At 39.3% G+C, this 16,822-nt stretch overlaps 3 protein-coding genes across 4 annotated transcripts in view; 1 reads left to right on the top strand and 2 right to left on the bottom strand.

The window, feature by feature from the left end:
- The first annotated feature begins 650 nt into the window (after nucleotides 1-650).
- LOC104963231 (supervillin-like) lies at nucleotides 651-4,018 on the top strand. Its single transcript, XM_010791799.1, has 7 exons — nucleotides 651-967; nucleotides 1,068-1,201; nucleotides 1,282-1,437; nucleotides 1,883-2,026; nucleotides 2,109-2,221; nucleotides 2,643-2,798; nucleotides 3,002-4,018. The coding sequence occupies exons 1-7, from the start codon at nucleotides 651-653 to the stop codon at nucleotides 3,089-3,091; spliced, it is 1,110 nt and encodes a 369-aa protein (XP_010790101.1). The 3' UTR covers nucleotides 3,092-4,018.
- Nucleotides 4,019-5,123: 1,105 nt separating this feature from the next.
- Nucleotides 5,124-10,961, bottom strand: tmem98 (transmembrane protein 98). Of its 2 annotated transcripts, none has more exons than XM_010791775.1 (7): nucleotides 10,880-10,961; nucleotides 8,557-8,794; nucleotides 7,659-7,790; nucleotides 7,059-7,092; nucleotides 6,866-6,981; nucleotides 5,919-5,978; nucleotides 5,124-5,529 (listed from the first exon to the last, which is right to left on the bottom strand). In XM_010791775.1, exons 2-7 carry the CDS (start codon nucleotides 8,685-8,687, stop codon nucleotides 5,328-5,330), a joined length of 675 nt encoding a protein of 224 aa, XP_010790077.1. In that variant the 5' UTR covers nucleotides 8,688-8,794; nucleotides 10,880-10,961; the 3' UTR covers nucleotides 5,124-5,327. The 2 variants fall into 2 exon arrangements, with proteins under 2 accessions (XP_010790077.1, XP_010790083.1); XM_010791781.1 differs by lacking the exon at nucleotides 10,880-10,961 and adding an exon at nucleotides 9,394-9,437.
- A 2,877-nt stretch (nucleotides 10,962-13,838) lies between these two features.
- LOC104963220 (supervillin-like) overlaps nucleotides 13,839-16,822 on the bottom strand; it is a 24,555-nt gene continuing 21,571 nt past the window's right edge. The window contains exon 26 of the mRNA XM_010791790.1: nucleotides 13,839-13,942. Within this exon, the coding sequence (XP_010790092.1) occupies nucleotides 13,839-13,942 (104 nt within the window). The remainder of the gene's footprint in view (nucleotides 13,943-16,822) is intronic.

Genomic DNA, 16,822 nt, shown 5'->3' with positions numbered 1-16,822 from the left:
TGAGAGAGAATAAATAAGACAGCTCAATATTTAAAAAAATTGTTATTCTTTTCCCCCGCATATTTAGCATATTTAGCATATTTCGCAACTTCCCGCAATTTCACCGCATAAAATCACATAAGACCCCCGCATATTTAATCGCATAATCAAGGATTTTAGCCCGCGTTTTTCTGGAGGGTCTACTTAATACGTTTTTATCGGCAAGATTGCACCAAGAAATGACTGTAAATACAGACATATTTGAACCCATGAATGTAAGGAAACACTTTTATGCAAATTGATTGTTGTGCTTTTATTGAGGTCTTAATGTGTGCAATTGTACAAATGTGTCTGTTGATATATGTATATACATATTGGATAGTCTGATTCCATAGCAACATTCAAAACCCACCTGTTCAAACTGGCATTTTCTTTATAATCTGTACCCTGTGTCCGTTTTGTAGTCCATTTCCTGTTTGTCTTGTCTTACTCCGGCTGATACTTCACTAAATCCACTGTTTTAATTTGTAAGGTAAAATTGTAAAAAATGTGTAAATGTACATTTGTAACCCTGTAAGGTGTCCTTGGGTGTTATGAAAGGCGCCCCCCAAAATAAATGTATTATTATATATTATTACTGACTTAGATGATGTGACACTCTGAAGGAGAAGATGAAAAGTTTGATGGCCACACGCAGGAATGGACTCCTGTGGGGCTCTGGTGCATCTTTGGACAGCACGCAATGTCATGTAATTTTAAAACACATATTTTATTTTGTAGCAGAGTGGCGTCTCTTCTGTGTGCGCGGAGAGCTCCCTGAGGAAGGCTCTCTGTTGGAAGTGGATTGCTGCTGTGCAGGTCTGAGGTCCAGGGGCTCTGTCGTCCTGCTCAGCAGCCAGCAGGGGCTGATGTACCTCTGGACGGGCGGTAAGGCTCACAGCGGCTCCAGAGAGGTCAGCAAGAGGGCAGTGGAGCATCTCACTCAAACGTGAGTCAAGTCAGTGGGTCGGCTTTTCAAGGATTCAGTGATGTCTTTAACATACAACGTTGAAATCACTTTCCAGCCTTTGAATTGTTTGTGTTTTTAGGTGTCCACCAGAGCTGGGTCTCAGTAAAAGCAGCCCTGTGAAGGTGCAGGTGGTGGAGGAAGGCTCAGAGCCGGCAGAGTTCTGGACAGCACTGGGACAAATGGACAGGAAGGCGTATGACTGCATGCTGCAAGGTAGAAAACAACTCAACGTCTCTTCATCCAGGACCTTCTCTAATCTTCGAAATCACACTTAAAAAATATTTCTTTGTTAGATCCCGGAAAGTATAACTTCACACCTCGCCTCTTCCACCTGAGTGCCTTCTCTGGGAGTTTCCAGGCTGTCGAGCTGCAGAGTCCAACTCGGCTGCCGGGGGTCGTGATGCCATCGCCCTTCGTCCAGGAGAGTCTGTACTCTGTACCACAACCAGGTGACAGCATACACATGCACGCATGCACAATACACAAACACATGTGTCTCTTTCTCTCTTATCTTTTTATGTACATTCATTGAAAACAAGAACCACATTACTTTTGAGTCAACCATTTACTTTATCACACATTTACACTGGTTTGTTGTTATCAATTTCTAAAATTGTTTTGGCAGTATCCTTTTTTTTCTTTCTGCCAAAATCCCAATATCAAAAGTTAACTTAATTTTATAAGTTCATTTGGTTTCCATACATTTACCTAAATAAAATGTTTTCTGCTAATGGTAAAAAAAAAATTGATATTCCATTAAAGCTGTTTTTTGGTATATAAATATCTGACTTCTTCTTTTCACCAATGAGAAACGTTTGAGTATATGACTCCCAGAAGGGCTCCGAAATTCACTTTATTGTCTCATATCCACTGTCTTTCTTGCCTGCCTGTTAGCCTTGTTCCTGCTGGATAACCGTCTGGAGGTGTACCTGTGGCAGAGGGGTCAGCCTGAGCAGACGGAGAGCTCGGCCTCAGCCTGGAGCTGCTGGCATGCTGAGAGGAGGTGTGCCATGCAGACGGCGCTGCAGTACTGCAAGGGTACGAGAAGGCTGTTTAAAATGAATTAGTTGCTGATTAGTTGAAGTATTTACATTTTTCAATGTTTTTTTCTCTGTAACAGAGATGAACCCAAGACGTCCACCACAGGCTTACCTAATTGTTGAGGGTTTAGAACCTCTTACCTTCACTAATGTGTTTCCCCACTGGGAAAAGAGCCTGGGACCCCATCCACAGGTAAAAACCCCATGCACTTATCTACACCTCACTGTTTCTAGTGTAGATATTCAAAGTGTAATATACGTAACATTTCTACATTCAAATGTTTAATCTCTAGACCTATTTTCTATATTTTGTTGAATTTTGTTACGTTATCCAAGATGTCATAAGTTGTCCTTTTTATCCTGACACTTTTTTATGAAACACATTTTAGATATTTGTAATTTTTAACTATTTATTTTAACCAAATGGAATTTAATAGAGTGGATGACTAGATCTTAAAATATTAGAACAAGCTTAGCAAATGTAAGCTGCAGCTCCTACATCCTGTGTCTACCAGAGAAACACTGTTTACTGTGACACTGCCTTATTCAAGATAATTTCCTACCAGTTTTAATCACCAGCTTTGTTCTATGTATTTTTCCATGAATGGTGTAAGGGTGATGCGGGGCGGGTGAAGCTGACCTTGGTGCAGGACGCCCTGGCCCAGCTGATGAAGACCCAGTACCCTCTGGAGGAGCTGCTGCAGAGCCCCCTGCCTGAAGGAGTGGACCCCCAGCACCTGGAAGTCTACCTGTCTGATCACGACTTCCAGGTAAACTGATGGAGCAATATGCAGTGATGTCTTTTAACCAGCAGGCTGCAGTGTTATCCAAATGTTTTATAAATAAAAATAGATTCTCATCTTTTTAATCTGATAATAAATTATTTAGGAGTTTTGTCTAAAGTTGAACATTTATATTTTATTTTATAAAATGATTTCCCCAGTGAACAAATCACTACAATTATATGTTTCAGACTATTTTGGAAATGAAGAGAGATGAATACGCTTCCCTCCCAGACTGGAAGCAAATTGATCTGAAGAAAAGCAAAGGGCTGCTTAGCTAGACAGCAAAAACAAATGGAGGCTGACTGATGCTCCTGCAGCAGGGACTTCCTCCTCCACTGAGAAGAGAAGATGGCAGGGGGGTATTAGCACCGCGTTGCTGCACAAAGGACTGCTCACACTGTTATAAAAAGAGGAAAGAAATTAAATTTTATTTATGTCAAACTAGTATGAGTGTTTGGACTTTTTATCAGACATGCATTTCTCTGTGGCTATTGTTCAGAGCAAAAAACAACACACTTTTTCCTATTAAAGTAAACTTTATCTGTACAAATCATTGAAAGATATAAAGAAAATGTATGAGGGTGTGAGCGAAGGACATCAGTAATAAACTGTGGAATAAGGATAAGAAAACAAAGGAATACATACAAAAGAATAAAAGGCTAACTACTTTTAAAGAGGTTTCCTCCTCGATTGAGATCTTTCCATCAAAATATCTCTGCATGCTCGGAACTAAAGTTTTGCTTAATTTCAGTTGAAAGACTTTCAGCTGCTGCTTCTCTTCCTGATTGTCACTACAATCTTAAAAACAGTGTATTTGACTCCTATGATGTGTATTATACAGTTGTTAGAGCTACTGGTGTGTTCATTTGTCTGCCTGCTTTGTGTGTACAGTACAAAGGTTTGTGCCATGTGTATTTTAGCTTAAGCCCATGTGTTCATTGTTGCTGTGGGTAATGCCTTATTAGGACTCCTTGGGGATTCCGTATTAGCTATGCATGGGGGAGCAGGTAGACATGCTCCAATAACATCCCTCTGGCCCCAAAAAACACGCTAATTCTGCTGCACCTCAATCACCACGCTGTTCACAACACCCCGCCTAACACAAAAACCTATAAAGACATACGGCATCACTATTGTGTGTGAAAGCTCAATATTTCTGATAATGGTAACACTGAGCTGATGGTGATTAAAAATGTTTTGATGTACTTTGGTGTAATATCCCGTTTCCTGGATGAATCTAAATAGAATGTTTAGCTTGAATTCTTATTTTTTTAAAACCCAGCTTTTTGTTGTCAAAATTAAAAAAACAAATGTTTCTTGGCTCACTGTTGTCTGCAAGCATTTACATCTTAGCTGCTCTGTGAGGCTAAGCTAAATGCTAACATACTCAAAATCAAACTGATGTAAATCAGTAATGTTTACCATAGTTGTGTGTTAGCGTGCTTACACATGCTAATGACAAAGTACAGGCTGATAGCAATCTCAATACTTTTCAGGTATTTGATAACAAATACTGGAAGTATTTAAAATCAGCTTGCCTACTAAAAATTATCGTTTGCGGTACATGGATGTCTGTTTTACAAATGTTGTAGCTATCTAAGTTGTTTGGCTACTCAAAACCATAAATGTTGATCTGCTTGTGGCGCTAAAGAAAAGGTCAGGGGATCAACAAAGTAATTAGGATTCATCCTCTGGGAACCATGATATTCTGTCCACATTTGTATCCTAATCCAGGGAGTAGATGTTGAGGCATTTCAATGTGCACCAAAGTGGTGGTTAATAATCCATCACAGCCTCAATTAATCCTAATACAATGCAGCAATGGGACAAATGGGCTTTTCTCGAGTGGAAAAAAAACCCCTACTGTGTTGGTGATGTGGCTAAAACTGATGCTGTTGTGTGATTACAACTCACAAACTGGTGATTTCTGAGTTAGGTAAGACGATCTGAGGGACGTTTTAGAGTAACCACAAGTCATGTGTGCTCAACAAATTGTAAATAGGTAAGGTTGTTCTTCCATTGGTCCACTGAGTAGGAGCCCTTTTGGGTTCACTGGCTAACTGGATGTTATTTTCCTCAGAATGGATTAGCTGACTAAGCCTTCATGTGACTGTGCAGTGCTGGCAAGATTGGATTTAGGCCCACGGCTGGGTGTAGGCGCACTTGAGAAAGACATTTCCTAAGGCCTTTTACTTGCAGGCATCTAAAACAGACCAAGTCTAGAAAAGGGTTACACACTGAAAACTACCTGAATCCTGTAGCTGGAGTGAAGGCACAAATGTTATGCTGTTTCTGGTGAAGATGTGATAAAGAAACAATTTCCAAGGTGCTTTTTCTAAAGTTGAAATGTAAAAATGAGGAGTCCCTGCATCAGTCAGCGCAACCTTAATCATGGGTTTGATGGTGAGTTTGTGAATTGTGCCTTTCCAACACTACCAGGTGGAATATGTGCCTGTTCAATATCAAGTGAGTACGGCAGAAAAGGGACATATTTTCATGCCCTTGTTTGGATGTCTAAATGGCCTGTTCTCTTTGTGCATCATGTCCGAGTATGAATCGATCCGGTTCAGAGGCCAGTGCCGCCTCACGCAAAACCACCATGTGATCTTCGGCTGCGTTGAGTGACTGGTCGATCCAGTCCATACTGCCGGACATGTGACAGGCGTTGCGGGTGACCAGCACCAGGTGGCTGACTGAAAGAAGGAGAGCTGTAGCCCTGAGGAGGAAAATGAAAAATGGGTTTGATTTAACTTTTTTATGTTGCTGGGTGAGATGCACTGATTCCAAAATCCTTTTTAAAATCAAGGAAAAGTGGCTTAGAAAGGGTCTGTTGGGCTGAGCCAGATTGCATAACTTTACATTTGTTTTTTAAGGCACAAAATATTTGATTTTGAAGGTTTTTCCCATAGCGTCAATTTGCAGTGACACTTCACATTAGCTGTCCCTATCGCTGCATCAATCAAAGGTTATTTCCTTATGGATACATCCGAGTCATGTGGTCTTCTCCAGCTCTTAAAGGTCAATCACGGTCACAGGTCTTTGCATAAGGTCATCAACGTCATACAAAGAAGCTGATTTTATGGATGGGAAAACAAATGTGATTACCTGGCGTCCAGGAGTATTGGATCCAGAGGCGGGTACATGGACCTGACCACGTCGTCCACCCTGTGAGGAGAGGGGACAGAGAGGATGTGAGGGTAGCCGGAGTCAGAATGTGTTCATAGCAGAGGTGGAACTTAGTAATACATGGAACATTTATTGAAGTAAAAGTACAGTCCCACGGTGTAGAAAAACTATGTTAAAAAGTCCTTAATTAAAAAGTATTATCATCCCAAAACACTTAAAGGTAGGGTAGGTAAGAATGGAGAAACCAGCTCGAGTAAACTAGAATTTGAAAGTACACAACCGAAAAAAATCTGCCCCTTCATTCAGACTTCCTTACAGAGCCCCTCCTCCAACACACACGAATGCGCACATGACCAATGAGGGTACGAGATAAGTTTGTGCATGAGATGGAAGGCTGACAGGCAGGTAAGCCATCCAATTATCTGCCGCGGGCCGAGACAGACCATTGGACTTGCTTTTTACAGCGCCACGGCTTCCACAGATGAAATATATATTTATTGACAAAGCATTTAATTTATTCATTGCTAACAGGATGTTAAGAGCATTCCATGGAATATAACAAAAAGTATTTCTGAAGTGAATTACCTACCCTACCTTTAAAATATCAAAAGTAAAATAACTAATTTTGTTGTAGAATGCCTACAAAATTATGTATATTATGATACTGAATCACAATTATTGAAGCATTAAACTGTTCATTACAGTGGGGAAATGTTTTGAAACACTTTCAGATGTGAATTCACCAAAGGATTAGTAAAGTGTTATCTTACTTATTCAATACATCATCATTGAGTTGATGAAAAGATTTTGTATAAAAGATTTAGAGTTTTCAAAGTAAGTAGCAACTGAATATATTAAATATCATACCAAGTACCTTAAAATAGTTTTTAAGTAAATGTCCTTAATTACTGGTAAATGCGCGTTACCTCGGGCTGATGCGTTTGGCCACACTGATGATGTCACTCAAGCTTGCCGGTGCCTTGACCTTTGCCCCTGAACCCATTGTCATGGCAACCAGCTTTTCAGTCAAAGTGTGGCAAATCTGTAGATCGAAATATAACGTGTTAGTTCAGGTAAATAAATAATATAGACTAGAACTAAAGTAAAGACTTGAGTTACCTTTAGGATTGAGATACAATGAGAGACCAATCCACTGTGGGAGAAACATTCAGAGAATTAGGTGGAATCAAATACTCAGGTAATTTACTTAAACAGCAATACCAGTGTACCACAAAAAAAATACAGAGTAAAAAGAGTAACCTAAAGTAGGCTACAACTTATTTGCTTAGGAATTGTTCTTCTGAATATTTTAGAATTTAATCGATTGGTCTATAAAATGTTTTAAAAAAGGGAAAAATGTTGAGTCAGGCAAAAACAAAAATACATAAATAACATATATAATTCCCACCTGTGGATCCATTAAGTCTTATGTTTATCTATAATAACATAACATACTTTATTTGTTGGTTTAGTATTGTATTGTTAATTGCAATACTCAAAGTAACTAATGCCATGTAAAAAATGTATTGACATGAAAAGTAAAATATTTCCCTCTGAAATAGAAAGTATCTGAACATGTAAGTACTCAAGTACCTCAAAACGGTACTTTTGGCAGTACTTGGGTAAATGTGCTGCGTTAGCAGCAGCATTTGAAGACTTAACCTAAATGTCTAAAGCTTTAAACTTATGTCATGCCACAATGGCACCAGTAAGACGTACGAGGCGTCCTCTATCCAGTCCTCGTTCTCCAGGATGGCCTCGATGTGCGGGTTGGTGATGACCACATCGTCCAGCTCCAGCTCCGACTGCTCGCTCTGGGTCTCCATGGCTCCAATCAGATCCACTGTGGGTCTGTAAAACAGAACAGGGAAACCAGAGGAGGCACGGCTGGATTACCAACCAGCAAGTCACAGTTAAATTACCTTTACATTTGCTGTGGTTAACTGATTCAAAGCAAGTTTATTGACTGGAAATTTGCATGAGGATATCACGTTTTAGTGTTTTTCACATAGTATAAAGGGGCTCTGTGTCTTTGAGCACACAATACAGGTTTCTGTTCTAATTTCAATATTTGTCCTGGCAGGTTGTGGATATCAATATTTAAGATGATTATCTTTTATTAGCAACACTTTTTCAACAACAGGTGTATAAGTAAACAAAGCTAACAAAACAGCCTGATTTTGTTGTTGTTGATTGAACAAACACTAATCAAGGTGTAAAGCGTATCAATTAGATGACAAGACACTGGAAAAAAGAAAAAGAGATGTTAAATGTTGAAATAAATGAGTCCAACTGAGGTTGAATGGTACACAAATCGAGTGCCCCTGTGGCTTAAAGGATTTAAGAAGCCAACCATGAAGTGCAAAGTCCCTGTTTGAGGTCTTAGTTGCATTTCTCTGCCTCCTTTTGTGGCATTTTTCAACTATTAGTAATTAATAAATGCCCATAAACCACTAGTGCTAAAAAGTGTGAAGCCAACCCTAATTGTTTAGCACAAACAGTATGTAGGCTAGCAGTGGTTATATTATATACTAACTACAATGTAAGACTCTAAAATCTGATAGAAGTTAAAACTCTTTCTAGTTCAAATGTGGAGGCTTTGTATTGATTCACTGACTTGGTGTCGAAGGGGTGCAGCAGGTGGTGAGGGTGGCAGTAGCGATGTCTGCACACCACCACAAGGGCGACGAAGGAGGCCAGGAAAATGGTGGCCAACACCCCAATTGCCACGATCACCACTGTCTCCATGGCGACTCCAGCTCCCACAGCAGCTGCAGGCAGCAACTTGTTTGAGAGGAAGAGAGTCCAATCAGGGTCGCCTGATTGTCCGAGCTTGATTATGGATGGCCGCTCATCTGTCGAGGAGAGAAGAATTGCTGGTGTCAAAGTGATTGGGTGACATCAAACTGGAGAAGAGGAATATCATCCCTGTACTTGAAGATACTTCTGCTAGATTTCTCCTGATTTTCACTTCTGTTGAAACACAATTCCCCTCTGAGCCAATGGAAAGAGGCATACAATCAGCAGTGTTTCTGAATGTGGCACACCTACAACACACGGCTGATCTTTATCTGAGTACATAAAAGCTGAAGTGCACTTGCTCTTTGTTTGCATGTCATACGGTGTAATGAGAACACAGTGTTTGCTATACAGAGACTTTATTTGCGAAACTAGGGCAACGATAACTCACAACAAATATTATACTATTCTATTGAACTTTAACAAGCAGCCAAAAAGTCGAAAAGTTTGAAAACAGTGTGAAGATTTCCTGTTTCCTCTCACTTTGATTAACAGCTCCAACAACACACACACACACACACACACACACACACACACACACACACACACACACACACACACACACACACACACACACACACACACACACACACACCTAAACCGCCTGTCTATACCTGAACAAAGAACTAAACCCTCATAAACTTTGACCCCTTACCATCTGATGTTTTCAGTCCTGGCTGAAGTATTCTGGATTATCTGCAGTTTAATTCAGGTGATATGACATTTACCCTTTCGTTGAGAGTGTAAAGTATAGATGCCCTCTGCTCGGTTTTGTCACTCATTAACCCGCCCTGCCCCACCTGATCACTCATAGAGGATGGGAGTAAACTCTTTGCCAGAAAGCCGTCATTGGCTCCCCGTTCTCAAGGTACAGTAAAGTATAATTGATTTGTAATGATGCCTGCCATTATGAACAGTGTTCACTGTTACATGACTGCAGGGCAGCTGAACCTTCAACATTACAACATTGTAAACCTACATTTTTTTGCCCGGATGATTATGTGAGATTCTTCATTGGAATGCTGTAATTCTTTAATCTGATTATTTTGTGTTACACTCGCCGTATCGCACAGAGCTTTCTCCTGTCTCTCTCCTGCCCCAAAGCTTTCCTGACTCCCTTTTCTTTTCACAGGCCGGAGTGTAAGAAATCCTTGAAATGTCTCTGCTAAAATAAAACAGATACAAATGTTTCATTGATATATTTCAGGAAACAAAAAACAACAGGGTTTCCCCTTTAACCTAACTAAGCTGATTTCACTGCGGAGCAAACTGCTTGTCTTAAGTTGTTGCAAGTAACTGAGTGAATTTAGTTAGGTACAACTTTGAGGTACTTTTTGCCTAATTTACATGTTCTGCTATTTCATACTTCTACTTCTCAACATTTCAAAATGAAATAATATACCTTTTACTCCACTAAATCTATCTGATAGCTATAGTTACAATGCAGAGTCAGATTTGACATTAAACACATCCCTTATGATCTGATTACTCGCTTGACCATTGCACTAGATAAGACTAAATAACAGTAAATACACTATTTATTTTTTTAAGATTCTTTAAATAACTTTTTGTCCATTATACATCTGAGTATAATAATTGTAATTGTCTTTACAGTTGCTACTAAAGGAAAGTATCTTAATAGTTATCAGACCATTTCAAGTACTGATCAAAATAGTTTCTGCAAGAGGATAAACCACAAACTAACATAAAAAACGAAAGGTAAAAAAGTTAAAGCGACTAAATCATCAATGTATTGGTTTTAATGGTCTGTATGCTGAGTATTTACCACACACAAGGGTTTATTAACGTGGGTCTAGGTTAAACAAATCCCTATTCTTATCTCTACAAATTTGCGGAGAGCAACAACACAAGCACAAAAAAAGGGGGCAACCAAAGTTCAATATTTCCCCTAAATTGTTTGTCTAATAGAAACATTGGCGCTCGCTCACAGTAACACATCCGCACATATGTAAAGTTTGTATCTGTACTTCATGATCACAGGCAGTTTCTACACTTATACATCAAAACCATAGCACACATCAGTTTTACTTAAAGTATACTGAACTTTTCCTAACGTTACATTTACATGTACAACACGTTACTTACACGTTGATAAAGCAAAGAAACAATCGATTACTTACCTAAACATTTTGTTCTTTTAGTTGAATTCCTTTTTGGAGACAAAATACTTTCCTCTGCGCCACTAGGCGCGCGGAGACGGCACCGACATCTCCCAATATGGGGCGTGGACGCGCACGGCTGACTGATGATCAGACCAAACCTCCCAGCGCGCGCCTCTCCAGTCCATTATGCTGGAGCTGTGTGATTGAAGCACGCCTTCGCTGCTTTGTTTGTTAATGTTGCTAGTACATTACAGTGTTCCAAATAAAACACACAGGTGGATACAGTTAACGCTAGGTGGCGTACGCTAACCGCCATAATGCTTGGTTTTCATCATATGTGGGAGAAGGTAAAGCCATAATGTCAGTTCTTAATGTTTCAATGGTTTACTGAAGTTACATGTCGAGCAGGTGGCACATTTAAGCTAAAGTAGCAAACACATGCTAATGCTAAATGTGACATGTCTAAGTAAATGCGACTATCAATGGAGGGAGAAATTGTTATTCTCTTATACCTAATTAAAAGTAGCAATACTGCTCTGTAAAAATACTTTTGACAAGCATTTAAGAACTTGCTTAGGTAAAATAAAAAATAAGCATAAACGTCAAATAAATAAAGATGAATAGCCTACTTGTTGGGCAAATATATATAATTGTATTTATCTTACAATTAAAACATTACTACTGATGCTTTAAGACTCAAGCAACATTTTACTGACAGGTAAATGTGGAACACCTTTTTAACTAACTTTGAACACATTGAACTTTTTACATCTACAGTTCCATTTCAACAGGGTAGCCTACATCTGCCTGTGATAGTAGGATATAAACTCAAGAACAACTACTAGCCTATGTAAATGGACATTAAGTTAAGATGGTTCGGCCAACAATTTTCCTCTCAGTAACTAAAAAAAAAGAAGAAAAATAAATCACATTTGTGAATGTAATTAGTTTGACAAGCAAGTGTTTTACAATGTCCCGTTAGCCTGGTGTTAATGTGATATTCCTTCAATTTTGCAGAGCTTTGAGCGGGTCTACAGATGGATGAGGTGCTGCAGGAAATAGTCAGGAATACATCTTAAAGAGGTACAGTATGACCCTTGCATACACTGTGCCTTTTCTCATACTGTACACTAATGCCCTACATCCTGGTTTCCCTGCGTGTGCCGCTCTGCTGGGGCAGATCCACACCACCCGCAGAGATAATTATCCCCTCTTCAACTGAGCATAAAAGACGGGTACCTGAGCGCAGAGCCTGCAAAAGCTGCTTAATGTTTGAGCAGTCCTGCCAATCTCAGGGATGCATCATTAGGTGTGTCTGTGCAGTATTCTGGTGCAGGAGCCCGCTTTTGAAGTTCGACTTGGCACAAGAATGGATCCAAGAATAAAAAATATACATGTATTTTTAAACAACGCCTGCTTGGATTGAGAACAGAGGCCTAGATTCTCAAAGTTCCACTGAAACATTTTCATCTCAAAATCGTGATCGCCATTATGAATATTTCTACTTTTGCTGCTCACAGAACAATTCCCCCTTTCGTCAACCTTACATGAGGGTAGTGTGGTATCTTTCTCCATATATAAATGCAGTGCTCTAACATCTACATTATATTTTAGAGGGAACTTGACAGAGTCTCCTCAGTCCTCTACTAGTCTCTGCTCACCTTTGTCTCTCTTATTGTTAATCACAATAAGAGCTTTGCATTGCAACTAGGTAAGACAGGTGGGTGCTATCCAGTAGGAGTATTGAGCAGAGCAGGGCTATCAGCTGGTAATAGTCGATTCCTCCTGAGAGCGATCCTGTAATGCTGTAATTCAACTATTAGCTGTCCTTGATCCTACCGAGTTAGCCGTCAGGAGTCTAGGCTATGAAAAGGAATTTATTTATTTAGTACACTGAGTTCACAAAGAAACACTTTATTCATGGTAGAATGTTTTTTTTTCTTTGTAGAAATAGTGGCCTTAAACAGCAAACACACAGGTCTTTACAAGTCACCAAGGATGTTTTCATTGAGAAATACTGCAAGATAAAGGAATGATTGACACTTTTGGCAGCATCAATTGTTGGATCAGGAACTGTTTGAATTAGCTGATTGTTAATGAATAATAATGCTGGGAAATGCAGAGGAAACATAAAACAAGCACCAAATATATCGCCAAAACATAAAGTATGTACAAATGATATAAACAGCAGAGAAACAAAGTATTAATAATAATGCTTAGGGTTGTTGCATCTCCTCAGGATTTTTCTTATTGTTGTAAGAAACAAACAACATTAAACACCAAATGTAATGAATAATATAACAGATTTCTGCATATAGCTATAGCTGTGATGATTTGATACTGAACTGAAAATCCTTAATTGGGTGTTTCTCTGTTGGACTAAATAAGTTATTTAATTATGGCTGGCTCATTAAAATCTGTGATTTCTGATGTTTCACAATAAAAAGATTCCATATGAAATGATTTGGCAGATTGATAACATGCATGCGTGATATTATATTTATGTGATTTGTGAAGAAATCCCAATAGTCCCTCCAATCTGAGGCGCAGTGATATGTAAGTTACAGAGTTTGGGGAAACATTCATTATAAATAAGGAAGAAGCCACGTAACAGGTGGAATTTTCTTGTTGAATCTGATGTTTCCACACCAAGCAGACGCAGCTTAACAGGAGCAGCCTTTAGTATGTTGGCAGGTTTACCCACCAGGCATAATTGGAACCAATGGATTGTATAGTGACAGAAATGTCCACCTGTTGTCTCCTCCAGAACCTGTGAGAGACTAACTGGTGGGCCAGCTGCTGAGAGCTGCTGTCGACAGGATGCAGCAAATGATGCATGGTTTCCCTACAACTCTTTATTTCACTTCCCATTATCCCAGGCATGCTTCTCACAGCATGGGTGGATTCATGACAGGCTGAGTTAGTGCATGTCTGTGCAGCTTTGCTTTGCTCTTAATACGGATTGCTTGAGTAAAGATCACAGGTTGGGCCGTGTGCCTTTTGACTGATGGATGTGGAGGGAGGAAGCGGCCTGGTTTACCGTCCCTGTGGCCTTAATGACATCTGTGGCCCTGTGAAGCTCTGCAGGTGGCAGGGGAGTTTACACATCAAGTGTGTGAATGTGTGATGGGGTGTCTTTCTTTAACAGATGGCTGAGGATGGCCTTTGAGAAGCGGTGGATCTAGATCAGCACTCTGATGATTTATCTATTTCTTGCTTTCTCTTAATCAGAACCAGTGGCAAACATTCTTCTCTGTCAGTGCTTGACAACAGTCTTTGTGTTTCCTGTTGTTGACAGAGTGGCAGGCAGCACAAATGTATTTGTTCTCAGCCTGCCTGGCAGGTGTGGTCGTTTAAGCGGAAAATCAATCAACTTTAACAATTTCATGCAATCTTATTTCACATTATTTTGATGACTACGGTTCCTATTTAATTCAACGCCCAACGCTATATATTAAAGTGATGGTTCCAGCCTTCAGATGTTATCAAGTGTTTTCTATGTTCTTCATTCACCTTGCCTGAATTCACCCTCTCTCTCTTATTCTCTTGTATGGGTTTTATGCTTTACTTATTAAAACAGGAGACAGAAAAATTAGAATATGTTTGTTTGAAAATAAAAATGTAGGAATTGTTGTCATCTCTTCCAAACAATATATTGGAAAAATATTTATCGGCCAGTCTGCAGAGAGAATTGTTGTTCAAGCCCATATACTAGGTTAAAGGTAGAATAATAATGTATTGTCAAGTCTACACAACAAAATGCATCCTTAGCCTATTGCAATATAGCTACACACAAAGGCATGACAAAGTACCCTCTATTGTATTCTCTTTGCCCATCTTGTGTGTTTTGCGTGGGTGGCTTTGCTTCCCAAATTTGAAAAGAAAACGTTTTGTTGTATCTGTTTTATCAGCACTCACACTGAAGCTGGAGGCAAACCATGACAACACCATCTGTATCAGAAACTCAGGAGAAGCACAGAGACAACAGATGCGGTCCAAGGCAAAGGTAAGATAAAAGTACTAAAAACAGAAACGGGTAAAAAAAAATCAATTTCTTGTTTCTGAATTTGGTTTGGTTTAGACCAAAACTCTGACGCTAACATCCCCACATGGAGTGAATTCTCTGTGCCCTGTTACATGAAATTGATCTGGATGTTAGCACGAAACATCCCTTATTTGATTTGTATTTCACATGTACAGTTTTACACCTTTTGGTTTGTCGAACATCGATTTTCTGCAACATTAATCTCGAATGAGCACACATGGCTAGAAACAAACCTCAGCATGCCTGCCACATGGCCGCGCTATTATTCATATACTTCTCCATAATCCAATAAGAAATTATTCAAGTGTCGCGTAAATTGAGTGATGTGTGGAGGTCGGAGAGAGCGGAGAATGTGCCTGGGGAGATGGTATGTGACCTGTATCCAGATAATCAGAAATTGAAGAAGCGCACAATGCCTATCAGAAAAATGTAGTTCTTTACAAGAGGAATCATTATCCATGTAAAATACTCTGCTGACCCAAGCCTTTTTGGAAACTCAAACAATTGTAAGACAACCCAAATCTCTAAACTATGGTATAATGACTCTAAACTATAATGACTATAAATGTGTTTCATATAATATATTTGGTGAAGCACCCCTGATTTTCCTTTTGTTAAAGAGCTGGGTGACCCAACTCCCGGAATGTCCTCCCAGGATGGGCGTAGGAAGCATCCTCAATGTGGGTGTGACAATTTGACAGGGGGTGTGGGCAGGTGGTGGACCTCATCTCCTCTAGAGTGGTCCGGGGGCATGCTCCCCCGGGAAGATTTGTTTTTAAATTTTGAAGAAATGCATCAATCTGCCGTACTTTGAGAGCAAAATTAGGGACTAAATCTACAGATACATCAATAACACCCATGTGAAACAGAACTATAAACAGATTTACTTTTTCTTTATGCAAATTTTACAAATCACAAACACAATTATTTCATACCTGTTATTCTCTTATTTTTTACAACTATAATGATCATATAAAGGTGTGCCATGGAAATACTTGTTTACATAAATGATTACCAAACCGTTTGAGACCCACTACTTAAAGTGAACTATCTAAACCAGGGGTTTTCAAAGTGTGGGTAGGTGAGCCTCCCCTCAGAGAACATAAGAACAGCCGCGCCCCCCCTCCCAATTATTATTGCTGTTATTATTATTATTATTATTATTGTTGTTGTTGCTATAATGCAGGGGTATTCAATTGCATTTCAAAGAGGTCCAGTAAGAGAAAATGTAATTAAATGCTCTGTTTTCGCTGTCTACCTTCCGCCATTTGAAATTACTCCGACTGTTTCTCTCCTCTTGTCTCGTCTCTGTGTGTGTGTTTGAATCTATCGTGCTGACTGCACCGATTTGATTGGCTGTGTAGCGTCACCTCCTTAAAACATTAAACAATAACTTTTTTAAACCTTTTTATTTTTATGTTTTAAACATATTGTGTAAAAGTCCCCCACTACTTGGACTATTCCTTGCACCCCTCTAGAATAAGCCCGAATGGTCTCAACCATATTGCATCAGTAACGTGCACTTGTTATTATAACAAGATCGCAAGGACACTGGTAGCGATCGGAAAATTGAGTGTTGTTCAGTTTGTGTGTTGTGGAACATGCGTGTCCGTGCNGAACATAAACATAGAGAAATGATAATAAGAAAGATGTATATAAATAATGTGCATATTTATATTTTTTTAACAGGTTGAAAAATACAATAGCATTTTTTAGTATTGTATTTTTCAACCTGTTAAAAAAATATAAATATGCACATTATTTATATACATCTTTCTTATTATCATTTCTCTATGTTTATGTTCTAGAAGGGATAAATGAAGTATTTCTGAGCCTGATGACTAAACCAGGAGAACAGATACAGGCCCTTACTGTACAGTACCTGCATTAGCGGAGGCTTCCTCTCTCTTGCCCTT

This window comes from Notothenia coriiceps, unplaced genomic scaffold, assembly GCF_000735185.1.
Source record: "Notothenia coriiceps isolate Sejong01 unplaced genomic scaffold, NC01 NC01_scaffold00001633, whole genome shotgun sequence".
Lineage (NCBI taxonomy): Eukaryota > Metazoa > Chordata > Actinopteri > Perciformes > Nototheniidae > Notothenia > Notothenia coriiceps.
Note: the sequence above shows the minus strand (reverse complement) of the source record. Positions and strands in the feature narration are given on the sequence as shown.

Excerpts from the sequence above, each read along its gene's own strand:
- LOC104963231 (XM_010791799.1), top strand. The coding sequence starts at position 651 with ATGAAAAGTTTGATGGCCACACGCAGGAATGGACTCCTGTGGGGCTCT. Across the intron at positions 2,027-2,108 it reads GGCGCTGCAGTACTGCAAGG|AGATGAACCCAAGACGTCCA; the intron begins GTACGAGAAGGC and ends TCTCTGTAACAG. Across the intron at positions 2,222-2,642 it reads GCCTGGGACCCCATCCACAG|GGTGATGCGGGGCGGGTGAA; the intron begins GTAAAAACCCCA and ends GAATGGTGTAAG.
- tmem98 (XM_010791775.1), bottom strand. The coding sequence starts at position 8,687 with ATGGAGACAGTGGTGATCGTGGCAATTGGGGTGTTGGCCACCATTTTC. Across the intron at positions 6,982-7,058 it reads ATTGTATCTCAATCCTAAAG|ATTTGCCACACTTTGACTGA; the intron begins GTAACTCAAGTC and ends TTCGATCTACAG. Across the intron at positions 5,979-6,865 it reads GCCAAACGCATCAGCCCGAG|GGTGGACGACGTGGTCAGGT; the intron begins GTAACGCGCATT and ends CTCTCCTCACAG.